Source organism: Camarhynchus parvulus, chromosome 1, assembly GCF_901933205.1.
Source record: "Camarhynchus parvulus chromosome 1, STF_HiC, whole genome shotgun sequence".
Classification (NCBI taxonomy): domain Eukaryota; kingdom Metazoa; phylum Chordata; class Aves; order Passeriformes; family Thraupidae; genus Camarhynchus; species Camarhynchus parvulus.
Genome location: NC_044571.1, coordinates 79,392,655 through 79,412,271, shown reverse-complemented (window position 1 = coordinate 79,412,271; position 19,617 = coordinate 79,392,655). Strand labels below are relative to the sequence as shown.

The following is a 19,617-nucleotide window of genomic DNA, read 5'->3' as shown; positions in this document are numbered from 1 at the left end:
CTTCTCTTCTCTTCTCTTCTCTTCTCTTCTCTTCTCTTCTCTTCTCTTCTCTTCTCTTCTCTTCTCTTCTCTTCTCTTCTCTTCTCTTCTCTTCTCTTCTCCTTCCCTTCCCTTCCTTCCCTTCCTTTCCTTCCTTCCCTTCCCTTCCCTTCCTTCCTTCCCGGAACCTTCCCGGAACCCTACCGTACCTTCCCTTCCCTTCCCTTCCCGGAACCTTCCCGGAACCTTCCCTTCCCTTCCCGGAACCTTCCCTTCCCTTCCCCTTCCCTTCCCTTCCCTTCCCTTCCCTTCCTTCCCGAACCTTCCCGGAACCTTCCCTTCCCGGAACCTTCCTTCCCGAACCTTCCCTCCCCTCCCTCCCTCCCTCCCCTCCCCTCCCTCCCTCCCCTCCCTCCCCTTCCCCTCCCCTCCCTCCCCTCCCCTCCCTCCCCTCCCCTCCCCTCCCTCCCCTCCCTCCCCTCCCTCCCCTCCCTCCCCTCCCCTCTCTTCAATAAATATGCTGATGTTTTTACTATAGTTTTTCTCAACTATATTCTCCTTGAATCCCCTCTATTATTTTGTATTGAAACCCATGGGGTAGTCCAAAAATAGTATAAAAAAGCAGATTCTCTATTACATTCAGTAAGCCTCATTAGGGTCAAGGTGCCTTTTCCTATCAGATGCATTATTTCCTTCTTGATATCTATCAGATGCTTTAAACTCTTATTTCCTTCTTGATATTTCCATTGTATTTGTCTTTAAAAAACCCGTGGAATAGCTGTAGAAAAAATTAAATGCCATTAAATAATATGATAATAATATGATAATTTACAAAGTACCACAAGGTGTTAACTAATGGCACCACTTTGACAAGATAAGGAATCATGCACAAGCTGGACTGACTCTTAGATGTTCTCAAGATTCCAGACTCTCCTTTTCTTCTTTTAAGGTGTGAAGAAGACATCAACGAGTGTGAAAGAGAAGAATGTGAAAATGGTGGCTCCTGTGTCAACATCTTTGGTTCATTTCTGTGTAACTGCACCCCTGGCTATGTGGGTCAATACTGTGGTCTGCGCCCTGTGGTGGTTCCCAATATACAAGCTGGGCATTCCTACGTTGGCAAGGAGGAGCTGATAGGAATAGCTGTGGTCCTGTTTGTCATATTTGTGTTAATCGTTCTTTTCATCATTTTTCGCAAGAAAGTTTTCAGGAAGAACTATTCCCGCAACAACATCACGCTTGTACAGGATCCAGCTACTGCAGCCCTGCTCAACAAGAGCAATGGCATCCAATTCAAGAACATCAGGAGCAGTGGAGACAGCAGGAATATCTACCAGGAGGTTGGGCCTCCACAGGTGCCAGTGAGGCCAATGGCCTATACCCCATGCTTCCAGAGTGACTCACGGAATAACCTGGACAAGATAGTGGATGGGCTTGGTGTGGAGCACCAGGAGATGACAACGTTTCATCCGGAGTCCCCTCGAATACTGACAGCCAGGAGGGGGGTGGTGGTGTGCAGTGTAGCTCCAAACCTGCCTGCTGTGTCTCCCTGTCGCTCGGACTGTGACTCCATCAGGAAGAGCACGTGGGATGCTGGGACAGAAAGTAAGTAGCACTGCATGCCAGTCTCGTTCTTCCCTGCCAGCAGTGAGGGTTGCCCTCAGGGTGCAGCAGGTACAGTGGCACAGGTACTCTTAGTGCTCCAGCCTAATACATGTGAATTGGTAAATCTCTCCAAGAAGTGATTTGGTTTAATTTTGAAAGGTTATAATTAAACCAGGCATACAATGCCTTTCCTTCAATGCATGGAGTATGACTAAAAGCATTTATTTCACTTGTTGAGAAAGCATATATGAGTAAGTGCTCTGAGCATTTTTCAGTGATATAATGCAATCATCTTTCTATTGGAAAAAAACAATTTGGGGCAGAATTCTTAAATATAAATTCTGTTAGGTTCAGGCTGTTTGTTTCCCAAGGGAGTTAAAAATATTTAACCTTCTTCAAGAAGCAATCCTGTTTTGCATCAGGGAGAAATGAACTAATATTCTCTACTTTCAGTGTCTGTGAACTGAAGCAGAAAGTCACGTATGGCTTGATGTATAGGATCACCTTCTCAGGCCATTGCATTCCCCTCTGCTTTCAGTATCAGAGTCATCATGGAATTTTCAATCCCCATGGTTACCCTATTTGTGCTGTGATGGTTCCTCACCTGATAACACAGTGCTCCCTCCATTCCTCAACTGGAGATGAAGCCAATTTCACATAGTCTGTCATGGCAGGAAATACCAGTTTTCTGGGAAAGAGTTACAGCCCTGCATCATCTATCCTTGCAAGTCAGACCATGTCATTTGGACTGGGAGATGTTTACTTCACAATTTATGATTTTTTTAAAAGGTGTTTTCTCTTATTAGGGACTTTTCCTAATGCATCTTCCAGTACCTGTTGGAGGGGGCTTACAAGAAGGCTGGAGAGGGACGCAAGAGCTTGTTGTAGTGATGAATGGCCTTAAGCTGAAGAAGGGTTGGTTTAGATTAGCTATTAGGAAGAAATTCTTGATTGTGAGGGTGGTGAGGCAATGAAACAGGTTGCTCAGAGAAGGGGTGGATGTCCCATCCCTGGAAGTATTCAAGGCCAAATTGGATGGGGCTCTGAGTAAATTGGTCTAGTGAAAGGTTCCCGGTCCATAGCAGGCAAATTGGAACCAAATGATCTTTAAGATCCCTTCCACCTCACAGTATTCTATGATTCTATGATCTTCAACCCTATTGCAGCACAGCCTTAACCAAAACTGTCACATAAAACTGCACAATCCAGCCCTATTATTGAAAGCAATGGGAACTGAGGAATAGAGAGAGGAATTAAGCAACAGGTCAAGAGGACAGCATTATGTTGTGCCAGGGGAGGTTTGGGATGGACATCCGGAAGAATTTTTGCTCTGGAAGAGTGGTCAAGCCTTGGAACTGGCTACCCAGGGAGGTGGTGAAGTCACCATTCCTGAAAGTGTTCGAGAAATGATTGGGCATGGCACTTAATGCTGTGGTTTGGTTGGCATAGTGATGTTCAGTCAAAGGTTGGGCTCAATGATCTTGGAGGTCTTTTCCAGCCTTACAGAGTTTATTATTCTATAGCTGTGCCCTGATCTGCACATTTTCATCCAAGGCAGCACACTGGCTAAGGTCATGTAGTGAAAATTTGAATTAATTTTCATTTATTTGGACTGTATTTCAGGGTTGTGTTGTGTCTGACCTTTTAAACTTTAAATATAGTTAAGCTGATTGAAAGCATCATCACACCAGCTGCCACACGTGCTCTGTTCTATATTCTCCTGGGCGTTTGGGCCACTGGTGCTGCTGGCACTTGTACAAATTTCTGCACACCATGAGGCCATACCAGGGAGACAGACCTCAGCTGTCACGGAGTGGGAAGCAGTGCAGTTTTGTTAGTGCAGCACTCACTTCATCAGCTGCATACCCTGCTGCTCAGCAGGAGCAAATCAGCTCTTACTTTGTGGAGGTGTGCCGTGCTGGGTAGAAATACCTAGAGCTGGCAGGTAAAGAGCTATGCTTTCATGATGATAGCACCTGACCTTCTTCATTTGTAACTGGCTCAGGTATCTTAGTGCTTAAAATAGAGAATAACTTTTTGTGTTCCTGATTATTGCCCATGTAATGTGTAGTTGAATGTGTTTATTTATATATGGTTAATTACAGGAGAATTTATACTGTAGGTTGCAGTTACATTTCTAAACAGTAGAGTTGTGAAGACTGAATGTCCCTGATGAAAAGCAATGTAAATTGAAGCATAATCTATTATATGTCAGTGATGGAACTATTAAAATCTGATCCAAGGGCCACTGATATGAATAACAAGATGCACAGTAACTTTACTGAGCATTGAATGAGCCTTTGATGAGGCTCTCAAATTAGGAAATGAACAGTAAAGATAAATGTAACTGTAATCTCTTGTATAAGCTGTTTATACCACATTCCTTAAGTCATCATTTTCATTGCTTTTGAGACTACATGCCATCTAAAAAGACAATATTGAATACAGATGTTTCTTCCTTGATTACAGTGTTGTCAGCCACTTGAAAGACTCCTTGGGCTTCAAACACTTCATAAGTCTAGGTATCTTCACCAACTGCCTTCTTGACGAATAGGTCATGTCCTCTGTGTGAAGGAAATTATTCTGACTCATATAATAGAAGGCAGGGTATAAATGTGTCCGTGGTATAAATAGATAAATGTGTATACCTAGAGAGTACCATTTTGCTTTGTCTTTGCTGTCAATGAAGGTAAAGGGGTTGATGACGCTGAAGAGGTGACCTGTTTTTCAGGAAGTAATAAAGGCAGCAACTCTGAAGTACAGTCTCTCAGCTCCTTCCAGTCTGATTCCGGTGATGATAATGGTAAGAAATGATTTCATCTTTATTATGCTGGGGGAAAAGCTATTTATCTCTCTCTCTAATATTATTAAAAGATTTGTGTGACATCTTGAAACCCTTTAACGATGCCGAAAGTAAGAAAGTCGTGGGTTCAAACCCTGACTTTGTGTTCCACTTACTAAATTCTGGGAATGTAATAAAAATCCTTATGCTTGGGGCTGTTGTATCAGGACCGAGTTTTACAGCAAATTAGAGCTATGATACAGCAGAATCACACTGCCAAGATGTAAGTTGACTAATAGGTTGCAAGTGAAACTGTAGAATATATATAATTTTCCTTCTGGGAAGAGCATGACTTTCATGTTTCATGAGTCGAATAAAAGGGATTTCCGTGCTATTTGCCAGGTCTCATTCATGGTCCCAACAAAACTCTGCTGGTGCTCAGCCGCAACAATGAGCGGATGAGCCAGTCCCCAGCGTCCTGGCCTCTCCCTGGCAATCACAGCTCAGCAAACAATAGAGCACCATTAAATCCCTGTTCAGTGCATACTCAGTGCCTGCCTCTCATGTCCTGCATCATTATCTCCTTGGGTGACATAGGCAGAGCCATACACAGCCCACTAAAAGGTCCACAGAGTCAGAGCAAACCTTTGTTCCACGTATGTTGAGCGGTGGGTCTGAGAAAAGTCAAGATGTTTCTGCTGGGGAGGGATGATGGATGTCTGGGAAGCCTCGTTAAGACACAGAGAAAAAGACTATCACAAAGGAATCATACTTGGTTTCCTCATCCACCAGTTAATGAACTGTCTGTAGACTCAGTTTCTCAGTCTGTCGTGCAGCTGTTCTCTAGGAACTCTGAAATGTTGGAAAAAGCACTGATAGCAAAGTACACTTGCAGTTCCTTTTGGTCCGCTGTGGCTGAAGCATTACAATTATTTTTGTCAGGCTTCTCAATGCTTTTCTGCCCTTGCACCAAAAAGACCCCTTTAGCCTTTTTTTAGGATAAGTGTTATTTAATGATATATATTTACATTACAGTTACCTTTGGAATAATTATTCAAGTGGTCATTTATTGTACATTGTTACTTTCTGTATCTCACAAATTCTGATTAGACATTTCAAACTCCCGATCCTGTCTCCACTGAAATCATTGACACAGTACCCACAGAAGCTGGATTGGACCTTCTGTGCCCACTCATTTTTGGTGAAGGCTGCATTTAAAATATGGCCTTTAGAGATAACATTTCTAGTTCAGGGTTCAAACAAATCCGTATCTTCAGGGAGAACAGGGGAAGAAACTTAAATCATCTGAGTCATTTGCAGAGATCGATGCAAGACCACACGCTCTGGTTTGCTTGAAGCAGCAGGGAAGGTTTGCAGTGAAAGAGCCTAAAGGGCAAAGCCAGGCATAAGTAAGCATATACATACTCACATGCCTGTACTTTAGGGCTAATGGATATGCCTCCTGAAGCCATGCATCTTTGCTCTTCTTGTCATTTTAATTCTTTGTACTTCACATACCTGCAAAGGTTAGAAGGTTGTCAGTGAAAACACAACAAATACAGTTCAGCATCCACGCTCTTTGATGAGACAGGGCAGTGGCTTCTTCTCCAAACCCCTTCCTCCAAAGCCAAGAGCAATACTGCTGGGTTCTCAGGCTAGCACAGGAGACAGGCTTGTGTCACACAAATGGCTATGCTGACACTGACTTGTGAAACTGGGTGGCAGCTTCTGACTGAGGAAAACCTATCTTGCAGCAGTGGATCACTGGGATGAATTCCACTGAGAGAGCAGGCAGCTTCTATTCATCCTCTGTAGGGCTCTTGGAGCCATCTCATGCTGTGTCAAGGGCTTGTCTTACCATGTAAACTCACATGGGATGAGATTTTGAAGCTACTTTTTTTCTCTCACCTAATTTCTCCTGCATTTAAATTGCTCAGCTTCCCTAGTCTTTCTGTGAGTAGTTAGCAATAATTTTTGTACTCCAAAATCTGAGTAATGCTGTATTTGAGCATTGACTTGCACTGAGCTGTGTGAGGTGGGGTTCCCTCTTTTCTGTGAATATGCTCTGCACAGCTCCCACCAGAGCCAGCCCTTAGCTGCAAAGAAAACTGTACTGGCCATGGGTTTTGACCTGTTTTTCACTCTTAGGTTTTTCCTTTAATAGTTTATAGCTGCCCTCCATTTTTTTCCCAGCCATGCAGCACTAACTGCATGGAGCCCCTTATTTTTCTATCATGTTTATTTCGCATTAGCCAGTACAAGTCTCCTTTGTATAATTACTATGGCTGTTGATGGCATAAATATGCTGATCGTAGACACAGAACACAGGTCTTTGCTTTATCAAGGCTCTTTTTGCTAAGCCCTCACTAGAACTGAGGAAATTGGATGATATACCTGATCCCATGCCCAAAATTTAGCAAAAATATGAAAATATTCAGTGTATGTCTGCACTGTTAACGCATTTCTTGTGATCTCTAAGTCTGTTGGCTGTGTGAAACAAAAAAGTATGTTTTGCCCCGGTCGCTCCCAGCAATTGGTTTTCTTATAACTAAAGACAGAGGAAAAGGGAAGGATACATTGCACTCTCATGCAGAGCTTTCCCTTCAGTTTTGATTTTTGGGTTTATTTTATGTTCTCAGAGGCAGGAGGGTTGGGTGGCGCAAAATGCAGATCATCTGGAAGACCACCTATTATAGGCCTCCACATTAAACAGCTGCACAGTCTATATTAATGATTTCAAGGGAAAAGTATGTTTTGTTGGAACACCTGTAGAGAACACACAAAGCATTTGTGAAACTATTCTGTCAAACATGGGTCAAAATTTGAACCACACCTACATGGCTGTGTCCTCCTAATTATAGCTGTTCTGCTTCACCTCCCTGAGGTATTGCATGGCATGGCACAGGCAGTAAATAAGTAAAACATTCCTCTTAGGAAATAGATTGAGCTTAACATCATTTCTGATGGTGTGATGGTCTAAAAGATAATGGTCCTCGGAGTACATAGCACCATCTCTGGAGACCTCTAAGAAAGAATGAATTAGAAATTAGTGTCAGGTAGACAAGATACTGCTTCGGTTAATTGAATCAGCTGACCAGTCTGCTTGAATTTATGAGGTGATACACATCATCCCATATGCCTTTCTGGAAATGCTGGTTTGGAATTTATCAGCACTCTGAAGATATATGGGATTATCTGAAATGAAATGTCCTGTAACCAACTGCATAAATCATGTGCTGGTCAGCAGCCTTTTTTTTTTTCTTTCAATGTCAGTTCTGTCTTTTGAGAGAATTTATTGTGGTAACCTATGATGTGTGTTTTAAATACTAACCTGAAGCTGTCCTTCCCCTCCCTTTATTTTCTGCTTTCCCTTCCCTGCAAGCTTCCATAGTGACTGTCATACAGCTTGTCAACAATGTAGTTGACACTATAGAAAATGAAGGTATTTAAATTTTTTTCTTTCTTGTTATACAACAATGCTTATATTTTCATTGTGAAACATTCCAGCAGAACCTCACTAATCTACACTGACCAGCAATCCTGTGGCAGGGATTGGGTTTTGCAGATCAGCATGTTCACCAGCAAACATGAAAATGCCAGAGGAATGTACCACAAAATATCTGTGGCTAACTGGAGGTGGTAGAAAAGGTGTCAAGCCTTCATCCTCTTCTGTTCAAGTCAATGTTTCTGCTTGTTTATTCTCATTGCCTTCAGAGAAAATAATAGACTGATAATGGAGCCATATCATTGAGATGATCCTGGCTGCAGAGACTGGGAAGCAGAAGATGACACGGGAAGTCTGTAAAGTGTCCCAGGCTGCAGCAGAGCTGGGTTATGTACCCCAGTGGTACCACACAAAGAGGAGCACAGTGGTGGCTGGCTGCTGGCTGGTTTCTCCCAGGAAACACTGCCAAACAGCGGGCCTGTGGGCACAGCTCCACGGATGCCATGGCTCTCCTGTGGCATTGGTGTGCCCATTCCCAGAGCATGGCAATGTGCTCCAAGGACCTGCACTCACCTCTTCCACTGACCTCCTGGGTAACCTCAGGCATCTCATGTTACAAGTGAACCTGTAATGCGGGGATTTCACTATTTTCTTTTTTCCATAAAGCACTGAGGAAATGTCTTGTTATCATAGATAAACATTACTTTTATTTATTTTCCAACATTTTTCCTACCCTTGGGCAAATGTCAACTCAGCATCAACTCAGGTTATCCACAAGTCAAAAATTTCATCTGTCCTTAGCAAATTTAAGACAGATTTTACATACTTTAGCTAATCTAGTCTGCATAATACATTAAGATTATTAAGTAAATTATTTTTGTGAAACTACTGATTTTTTTTCTTGAGCCAGTGTCACAGTAATTTTGAAAAACACTTTTACTGCTAGCTAGTGATGCCACTTGAGTATTTGTTAATAGTGCATTTATTAATATCCTGAAGTGTAAGAGTGCCTTTCTTCTCACTATCAAAAAACAAAAAAATTAACTAGCCAAGGTTAATTCAAAAGAAAGTCCCATTCAAAAAATAAAAGAATAACCTTGAAAAGAAACCACAGGCACTGAAAATGACCTTGCCTTCCTAAGGGAAAGCTTATGCAAACACACTGGTTCATTATCATCCTTTACAGATCAGAAAAAGCCAGTCTGGCAGTAGTTTCAAGAGACTGTCACAGAAAATGCTTTGCCCACTTCCCAGTTCCTTATATGAAACTTAGGATTCTTAGGATTGTCTGCTCTGCAGCAGAGCTGTTGGAAGTGGTGAATAATTAGCCAGACTGGAGCTCTGGGCAGAATGGCTGCCACAGAGTCATGGGAGGATGGGGCTCCTGCCCCGGGGACCTGCCCAGGGTTATGCAAGTCAGCAAATTAGTGAGGTTCTCCTGGATCCTGATCCACGCAACTCAGAGGGCCCTGACACACCTCAGGTGCAGTGCCATCACGCTGACCCCAACACAGCAAAATACACTGTACAAAGAAGAGAGGAGTGCAGAAGAGAGGTTAGGGCCGGTTCAGACACTGCTGCTAAACCTGTAACAGCCCCAGCCCTCCTCACTCCAGGACATGGCAGAGCAGGTGGAGAACTCCTGCCTGGCTATCCAGCTAAGGGAGAAATCACCATCACCCCATGCACCATGTGGTGATGAGCAAGGGCAAGTGTGGTCTGAGTAGGTGAAGGGCTAGAGAAGTCTTCCCTTGCCTGTGTCTGAGCCACAGAGGTTACGAGCTGTGATGCCACAGAGGTCTGTTTCTCCTGCCAGACCTCCTCCAGCAATGTCATCCAGAGACTTTGCCCGATGACATCTTGCATGAAGCCAAATAACATGCGGCTGAACAAGAGCATATCCATCTAGAAATGCTACAGCTTATTCCCCGCTCTTGTCTCACATAAAACCTCCTTCCTTGCTCTCTCCCCCACCCCTGCACCCTCTCCATACTGGAATGCCTCCCTCCCCACCAGCTAGCATGGCAGTGCAGGTGGGAGGTGGGTGTGGGGTTGCGGAGCATTGTAGCTGATAGCCCCATTAAATGGCTTTGTATTCTATTCTATTCAGGTTCTTATACCGTGCCCATCACCATGGTATCTGAGCCCAGGTGGGCCCAGATTTGTTTGAACCGGCCCTGAGAATGGTAGATTCTTATTTTTCTGTTTCAAAGTGAACAAGTGAGAGAAAAATGTACTTTGCAATTATAAGCCATGTCGATGGTGGATAGCCCTTTTTTGTGCTAAGAATTACAACTCTAATGAAATTCTGTATCTGTTCATTGAGGGTAAATAATTAAGATATGATAGAAAAGGAATATAATACACAACATAAACATTTCTTTATCTATGTCTGCATTTGACAGGCAAGCTTATCTTGTACGTTAAAATAAATAATTAAAAATCCTACTAAAATGACACCATGGCAGCTGTACTTTAGAAATATGCATGCGGAGTTTTGTATTTTCACATGTAATACAATGCTGGTGACAAGCTCCAAGTTACCAGTTCTTGCTTTTCACTTTGTATCTGACAGTGTCTGTTATGGATCAAGGACAGAACTACAACAGAGGTGATTTTTCTGGGGCACCTTCTGCCTGTGGGCCGGGGTGGGCAGAGCACTGACTTGATCTATTTGGTTTTTTTCTTGAACTGCTTCACATGTACTCTTTTGTTTGAATTCTGTTCAGAAGATGCATGAGAATGGTCAGCCACTTTTTTTGTTTCAAAATTCAGTTTTCAGTCAATGGGATTATTTGCTTGCGCACTTTCTTTCTTGAAGTCATTGGAGGTGGAAGAGGAGATAAGATTCTGTAGGCATGCTGACTGCATTTAAAGATTTTTTTCAAGTAGCTGTGAAAAACAGTAATTCAGACATTTTGATTTCTTGGAGTCATAGTTTCTAACACAACCCAGTAGCATCTTAAAAAGCAAAATGCCTGAGAGTGGCCGTGTTTTGTTTCTTTGCTTGTTTTCATTAGCATCATAATGCAATTTATTCTCCTCCTCTACCCCTCTGGTCAGAGCATGGCTGACCCGTGTCCGTGGCCTGTGGGGCATGCTGTGATTTGAACGTGCTGTGAGGACTCAGGCAGGTGCATGCAGGACACTCTGCTCTCCTCCGTGGTCTCATCCTAACAGAGTGCTGTGGTTCTTTTCCCTGCTGCAGCGTATCATTGGGATACCTCTGACTGGATGCCCAGCGCTCGCTTGTCTGACATTGAGGAAGTGCCCAATTTTGAGACAACGGATGGAGGCTCGGCTCATCGCGGCAGCACCAGAGAACTGGAAACAGATTACTACCTTGGTGGCTACGACATTGACAGCGACTACCCTCCCCCTCACGAAGAGGAGTTTTTGAGCCAGGACCAGTTACCACCTCCTCTTCCAGAGGATTACCCAGACCAATACGAAACCCTCCCACCCTCGCAGCCGGTCTCAATGGCAAGTACTCTCAGCCCTGACTGCAGGAGACGGCCGCACTTCCACCCGAGCCAATACCTCCCTCCCCACCCGTTCCCCAATGAGACGGACACCACAGGATCTCAGACTGGGAACGAATTTAGTACTTTTGCTGTTGGCCCAAACCAGAACACAGAAAATGCTAGTGCAGGTAAGGTGCCCTTATCCTTGCACAACTCCCTCAACGCCTCCTCCTCTGACGTCTCAGCCGGCTGCGGCTTTGATGACTCCGAAGTAGCCATGAGTGACTTTGAAAGCGTGGAGGAACTCAGCCTAGAAAATGTTCACATTCCATTTGTGGAGACCCAGCAGCAGACACAAGTGTAAAGGAAGCTCCTTTCTCCTTACTCCTCCTCTTCTTTTTTTTAATTTTGTCATTTGGTCCAATTAATAGTATAAATATTGAGAAGAAATTTTGCTGAAGGTGTGTCTATATATATATTGGGCAAAGAAAAGTACAGTATAACCCATTATTAACTTGTTCAGAAATGATACTGTATGTGCAGACACGAAGAGACCAATTGTTTTAAGTATTATACATCACAAAATTGTTACAGACAATCTGGAGAGAGTGTACCTTCTATTTATTACCAAGAGTAAAACTCAGCTTTTGAGGCAGGGGGAAAAATAACTGCTAAATAATTTCTTTCTCTCTCACAAAGTTGGGTTGTTTTGGGTTTTTTTTTGGCATTGTGTTATTAAAAGTGTTACAGTGTTCTGATCTCCCCACAGTATTAAGGAACCAGTATGGATCATTCTAGAATGCACTGTTGCATGAAATTTTATGTCAGCAAAGTGTGAAAGCAATTGATTGCTGGAGCTGCTGCATACAACACATCAGATGGCTAAAAAAAGCAACATTTATAAATTGACCTATCAAAGACAAGTGACCAGTTATTTGTCCATAAATATTTATCTATACTTTTGTTCATTACATAGCATTTCATTCTGCTTTGTGTAGAATAACACACATACACACAGTTTATATTTACTCCAAATTGGCTTACTTTGGTCATCATTTTTAAAACCTGATGTCAAGTGCATGTGCATAGCTTTGCCCATGAGGACTTCCCGAAATGTCAGAGTTTGGCTCAGGAGTGGCCTGGTTTTGCCCCAGCTGTGTATGCACAGCCTCTCTTAATGTGTATGCAACATGAACATGGATCTGAAAACTTGAGGTAAGCTGCCCAGCTGATAATTTTTCTGAAATTTCTTGCTTGGGCAATCAGCTCTTTAACAGCAGTCCTTGTGCTGCATTTACTGCAGTAAAATTGGTTGCAATTAAGTTACATATAAGGCTGCTGTAACCTCACATCGTTAGTTTAACATCTTTTGGCAAATGTCCATCCCTAGAGTTCACAGGATGAGTTCTCAGCTGCTGTAGACTGACTCAGTCGGTGGAGCTGCATGAATGGACTGTGGCCAAAGATCTGTTGCCAGATTTTCCACTGGGTGCATGATTCTGTAGGATTTGAGTGCATCCAAAGGCTGTTTGCAGACTTCAGAATATTGTTGTGGAATCAAGAAAACCATGACATCTGTATGCTTTTATGCTTCCCTCAGCCTTATTGGAGTAAATGGTCGTTCACATTGATTAGGTCAGAGTAGTCAAGTGCAATCTGGAAATACTGGATTTTCACTCAATGTATTAAAGCAGAGTATACACACCTGTTGCTTGGTGCTCTGAAAATGTTTTTACCCCGCTGAATTTTACAGCGTCTCTGTACCTTACCAGTGAATGTGAGTCTACAAGCCTGCATTACTGTTGGGTTTTCATCCATTTCTGCCATGGCATAATTCTGTCATTCTGAAAAGCTACTGAATACCTAAATCATTTTGATAAATTAACAGATTCATTAGCAGGTTTCCTGTGCTGCTTTCCTTGTCCTGTCCCTCGGTCAATCGCCTTAACTGGATAGTTTCAGCAGTTGTATGTCAGGGCATGTTCTTGACTGACAGGAATTTCACACAAAATTAAATTGCAGGCCATTTCTTGACATACAGAAAGGGTTTATTCAGAATTTTTCCCCAACACAAATAAATTACTAGTAGAATGTAATTTAAATAATTGCAGCTTGTAACACTTTTAATAAAACAGGATTTCTAGAATTCTTGGAGTAGGTACAATGTGTTGCTGCTTCCCTCTAATAGTTTGTGTAGCTGTGAAAGATTGGTGTGGATATTTTCTTTGGGATGATGCAGCGCTTCTTCAGTAGAAAACAGCTCATTATGCAGGTATATTAATAAAATGAGTGAACTTCCAGAGAGAATGTACTGCACATACAAGTATTATCAAGTACTTGTCTGCAAATAGGTCCTGTCCATTGAATTTATGAATGTCACTTGGTCTTCTCAAAGTAAACATGCTTCTGTAACAGTGATATATTCTGAATGTGCTCATGGTGCGTTTCAAACCCTTTCCCTGATATTATTCCTGTGTTTTTGAGAAGAAAAAAATGCAGAAATTTGTATTGTGATTGCAAGGAACTGAGGGATTTGCCAGAAGGCCATAAAATGGTTTGGCAAGCCTAGAGGCATGGATAGAGGATAACTCATATTGTTCATGAAGTCTGTGTTACAGGAAAGGAAATGCAATTAGATTGATGTCTCTTCAAGAGTTAGGAGCATCAGAGTTGGCAAAGCAATTCTGCAAATTTAGCTGCACTTTTAAAGCTTGTATGACCTGAGAATGCGATGCTCTCTTAGCATCGGGCTGCAGTTTACATGAGGTTTGCTCCTACTCAGTTTTGGTTTGAGACATTTTTATCCATTATGCAAGTAATTCTGTTCAAGCCCCCAGATAGTTATTAGGTGTACTTGTCACCTGTCTTCTGTAGTGAAAGTTCTTGCGTAAGCATGAGACACCAGTATCAAAATTTACTGGAACATATCAAAAGTGTCATGAGGGACAGCACGATGGGAGCCTAGTGATTGCCATACAAAAAAAAAAAAAACAAAGAAATCAATGTTTCTTACCAAGCTTGTTGCCTCAGTAATATATTGTTGGTAGTGAGTTTTAATAGTAAAATATGCATAAATACAATGTATAGTACTTTTTTCTGTTTGATGTTGTTGCCATTTCATTTCACTGAACGCCTGCTTATTAAAGTGCTGTTGGGAAGGTGCCAAGGATCACCCGTTCAGCCTTCTCTGTCCTATTCATGATTTCTATACCTCAATATTTCCTCCCCTCCAAATCCATCTTCAGATTCCCCTCTGTGAATATTGGTACTTCTGTGGCCTTTCTGGTTTTTTCAGGCTATTTTGATAATTATAAGACCCAAATGCAGATCTAAAGGTGAAATACCTCTTAGGGAGTAAGATTTTTCATATTAACATCTCTTGTTAAACCAAGCCATTTTGTTTTCTGTTTTTAATTACTACTCCACATGAACAAGTCAAAATCTTCTAATCTGGAACATAAGAACACATTCATAACATAATGTAAGAATTACTGTTCATATTATGGCTTCCAATATAGATTTCCTTTTTCTGCCATATGAGGAATTTTGTATCACTGCTGGTATCAGGTCCCTGGTTCTGCAAGAGCTACCCTGCACATCTCTGCTTATCCTGTGTGTCTGTATTTCAAACTACATCCCTGTAGATGGCTCCACTACCCGATATTTTCTCTCAGAATCATCTGTAGCAGATGATTTCATGGGTTTAATGAAGTACTTTTGAGTATCACTGGCATATAACTTAGGATCAAGAAAGTTTTTGCTTTTTGGGAAGAAGCAGCAAGAGAAAAAAGCAACTTGTTAAAATGCAAATACACATTTATATCAAAAATCATGAACTTTGCCAGGGGTGTATGAGTCTGAGTAAAAGGGTGCTCGTTCTCTGCATTTTGATCAAGTTGAGAATGTCATGCACAGTGCTGGCCTTTTTAATAACACTGGCAATGGAAAGAGCCTTACAGTGACTACAACATGATTTATTCTGCCAATACCACATTAGGTAGCCCTGTGTAAAAGGAAAAATTAGGCTTATGTACCATTCTTAAGTATGTTAATTACCTTTGTATTATAATTATTCCAAAAAAAAAAACAAAAGGGCAACCCTCCCCCCAACACTATAGATACTGAATGTAGTTGCTGTCCTTGACCAGTATCTTAAAGTGGAATAAAAAGGGCCAGATGTGACACCATGGAGCTGTAGAATCACTTCCCTCCCATGGGAGAAAATGGACAACCTCACTAGAAGACATACATAAAGTTGCCTTCCTCTAGGACCCTCCTATAGGATACAGCATATTAGGCAACCAGGAGAACTTTGGAATGCAGAGATTGACTACAGAACTGTGATTTCCTGTCAATAGAGCTCTTCTCCTTAAGCCCAGTGACGTCTTAGATCCCAAACTATCCCAGGGGTTTCTCTAACATATAATTCCAGTGAAAGGCTGGAAGGAGTCAAAGGCTTCTCACTGCCACTGTTTTCCTGAACCTGAAAGTTGTGTTCGCCATCTGTCAAGCAGGATCTCCACCTCTGCATGTCCCACAAAGAACTTAAATTTTGGTCTTTGGATTTTTTTCTCTCGTTCTCTAAATTCTGTAGTGTAGTCTGAAGCAGTGAAAGCCTTGATGTATTGGTGCCTTCTCAGTGTGGCTGCAGCACAGTGAATAAAAGCATGTCATGAAATGCTGATCAATGGGGAGGCAGCAGCCTGTTGTGTCCGTGAGCCAGGCAGAGACATTTTGAGAACATGACGTAAAAGTTGTTGCTCTGGTCTCCTATAAATTCCATCATAAAGAAAAACGTAGGATGAACAGGACAAATGGCTGAGAACACACTTTACTCCTCATCGAAAAAGCTAAATGGATGCTATAGTAAGTATATCCTTACAGTTAATAACTGCAGTCATGGGAGAGGGAGGTGAAGGTGCCCTGGACCAGTTCTGCTAAGCTTCATTTGAAAGGAAGCATCCTTAATAATGGAGAAAGCCAGCTCTTCAGAACCAGTATGGAAGTACATTTGTGCTTTGTAGATAATGTTTGGAGCTATTCACTTAGTAATAATGGGCATTTCATTGGTTTCCAATGAGAGAGTTACATCTTCAGCTTCATTCCCTGATGGTTTACCATCATTTACCATGTCGTAAAAACTGCTTTTTGCCTGTTTGCATCTCTGCTGCTCTCAGTACACCAAAATGTGATCTGAGCCTTAGAAATTTAGACCATTGCCCATTACCCGTGGTTTTTAGCCTGTGTTTCATGAACTTGACATTTAACATCTCCATTATCAGAAGGGCCATCCAGTTGGTAAATTAGCTGCATCATCCAAGGGATGAGCGGATGGGGAGGAAATGAAATTAAATTTGTTTCTTTATGTAATAATGAAAAGCAATAATTGCAAATATGTCGTATTACACAAAGGCCATAAGTAATCTTTACCAGTGTTAAGAGTGCACTTGAACTGTATTGTGGAAAGAGATTGGAGCCCTCAGAACTGTAGCATTCTTTTGTCATAGGAATACCTGAAACACTATTAATCAGCAATGCAATGAGCCCATACTGCCGATTTTCAGGAGATGACAAAGATGTTTAGGAGTGAAAGCAGTTCTCTTTAAAGCACTGTATTGGAAAAGATTGTCTTGTAAATTTTACCTGTCTCAAGCAGGCTGGTTTGTAAAAGATGTATGTTTTGGTGTTTAAAAAGAAGTTTATAAAATAATGTATATAATGGTTTCAAATTACCAGGCTTTTGTAGATATTTGATGCCAATCAGGTTGCTTTAATTTCTTTTGTTTGTTTGTTTGTTTGATTGATTGATTGATATAATTCTAAAGAGTCATCAAAGTTGGTTTAAACTTCTAAGATAACAGGAGAAAAAAGTTTTAGATCTGAAAACTTTTTAATCATTTCAAAATGTACTGTAATTTTCCTTTGGGTTCAGCTCTTTTTGTTTAACTTCTTTCTGGTTTTAAGAAGATTTTTTTATTGACTTTTTTAAATGAATGTGTTTTGCACAAAAAACCTAGAGGTATGATTTTTATTCCATTTCAAGTAGGTATTAAGAGATGTCATTTTTCCAATGACAACAAATTCAACCTTATGCAAAAGGGAAGGTTTATCACTTTGAGTGGGTATAGTTCTTCATCTGAAAACTAATTGTTCCTTCATAATTGCTGTTGGCAGTATTGTCTTGTGTTTTTTTGCTATAAAAACAAAACAACAAAAAAAAAAGTGTACAGGTTTGTAACTGCCAAAATTTGCTAAAGTTGATGGTTAAAATAAGTTTTCCAAGTAAACAAAAAGAAAAGTCCAGCTGTGTTGACTGCTTTTTGATTTTTCTCCTACTTTCAAAGGAGGGAGGAAGATAAAATGCACCAGTTCTTGAAGGAATGTAGCATTTCATTCCCTCTCTGTGCTGAAGAAAATGCTACTTTTTTGAAGTCTTTAAATTAATTTCATTATTACATGGAAATCCCTCCATAGGGGCCCCTACTTGCACTGCAGAGCACCCTTGCCAAGAGTTGCTTAGCTGATGTAAGCTAAGGCAGTTCCCTGATTAAAACCACATCTTCAAAGAATGCAAAAGACATCATTGCATCATGTAGCCATCTAGAGAGTGAACTCCATCAATGGAGACAAATTTCAGGGGACAGTGCAGCCATCTGGTTGCTTAGTGGGACTAGGAGTGGGTGTGTAAAGCAGCATCCCACTCCACAATGTGCCTGCCATGGGCATCTCTATGCTCCAGCATCATGGCACTGGCAGGTGGGACCAGCTGGGACAAGTTCATGTGTGTTGCCACTGCCGCTGGAATGAGATGTCATTGTGCTGGGCATGGTACTCAGTCTGGCCAGGCCTTGCATTCAGGGATGCCCCGTCTATTCCTCCTTCATCACACCTTCCAGCTCCACAGCCCAAGCTGCCCTAGCTGGACTGGACTGAAGCATGGCTTCAGTGTAGGAAGAAGGAGAGACAGTCCTTCCTGAGCTCTTTGAATACTCTGCCATGGCACAGCAAGATCATCCCTTGTGCTGCTGGGAAGGAGGGATGCTGCCTGCATTGTGTCGCTTTAAAGGACTCAGAGCAGTGTTTCAGTCACCAGCAGTCAGCACACAAATACCCCTTCTCAGCAATCTTGAAACAGAAGTTTGAACTGTGGAAAGAAAAAATACCAAGTCAACATTAGAAGTGTGTCTTCCTTCAATACCCTTTTCTTTTTTTCCTAGCATGGATGACTACCTTATTTTAGTCAGTTTCCTATTTAAATTTCTATTTCTGCTTGTAGAGGATCTCTTTTTTTTCTTTTCCACCATTACCAGTAGATCTTGACAGAATGTCAGGGAAATACTTAACGGCAGCAGAAGTAGCTTGGCAGTCCAGCGAGGCTCACTGTTACAGTGAGATGAAGCAGAGCATTATAAGAGAAAGTGAGTATAGTTCAGAGAATATTCAAGATTAAATGATGTAAAATTCTTGCATCAGTTTAATGTTCAAAGCTAGAGATAAGAAATGACATCAGTATTTCTGTTAGGATGGAAAAGATGACAATTGAGATGGCAAACAGGTCAAAATGCACCTAAGTGTTCTGTCAGAATAGAACTAGCCTCACTGATTTTCCCCTTCACATGAAAAATAAGTTATTTCTTCCTTCCATGTGTTTTGGTAACAGATTTTGTAAATATGCTGTGTATCCTGTCCATCATGGTGGAAACCCACCCCTCATTAACACTGCAGTGCTGCTGGTGCATGAAGTCTCACCAGAAGCCTTTGTGGTCTAAAAACTAAGTGGGGAACATCTCATGAGAAAGCATGAAAAGGAGAAGACACTAAAATGACAGCTGTAATAATTTCAATCAACCTGAAGTCTTTTGCACAGAATTTTTTCCTTTATTTACATGGAAACATCTATAGTGCAAAACAACATGAAAATCAGAGATAGGTGTCTGACTGTGGCATTTCCAGCCCTTCAGAAAAGCTTGGAGGGCTTCTGCAGGAGTCTAGGGATGAGTCAGGTGGATGTTAAGAAGAAGGAGACAATCCATCCTATCTGAACACTTACTAAGAATCTTCATTTTCAGATCAAAGACAGATTTTCTGTGCTGGTAAAACCTTTCCTACTTGCAGTTTTTGTTCTGCCTACCCCCCATTCTGTCATGCAGTGGGGGACAAAACATCAGTGCAATGACTGTGACTTCCTCTAACGTTCAAAGAAAGCAATTTAGAGGCCCCCTACCTCTTCTCAGACAGCAGTCATAGCCACAGAGAAAAAAGCATTTTGCAGAAGGCATGTCAGCCTGTTTCAGGAAGGACTCCTGGCTGTGGAGAGAAATGGGTGGTTTCATAGGAGAGCA

The 19,617-nt window shown here is 41.7% G+C and overlaps 1 protein-coding gene across 11 annotated transcripts in view; it reads left to right on the top strand.

Annotated features, from left to right (window-relative positions):
- The window catches only part of FAT3 (FAT atypical cadherin 3), a 399,343-nt gene extending 381,765 nt beyond the window's left edge, over positions 1–17,578 (top strand). For 6 of the 11 annotated variants that reach the window (XM_030955753.1, XM_030955764.1, XM_030955773.1 and 3 more), the window contains 5 exons: positions 929–1,584; positions 4,274–4,387; positions 7,749–7,808; positions 10,387–10,422; positions 11,020–17,578. In XM_030955753.1, the coding sequence (XP_030811613.1) occupies positions 929–1,584; positions 4,274–4,387; positions 7,749–7,808; positions 10,387–10,422; positions 11,020–11,639 (1,486 nt within the window). In that variant the 3' untranslated portion in view covers positions 11,640–17,578. Of the gene's footprint in view, positions 1–928; positions 1,585–4,273; positions 4,388–7,748; positions 7,809–9,921; positions 9,998–10,386; positions 10,423–11,019 lie in introns of all 11 variants that reach the window. The other 5 variants (XM_030955828.1, XM_030955809.1, XM_030955836.1 and 2 more) reach the window with 4 other exon arrangements.
- The last annotated feature ends 2,039 nt before the right edge of the window (positions 17,579–19,617 follow it).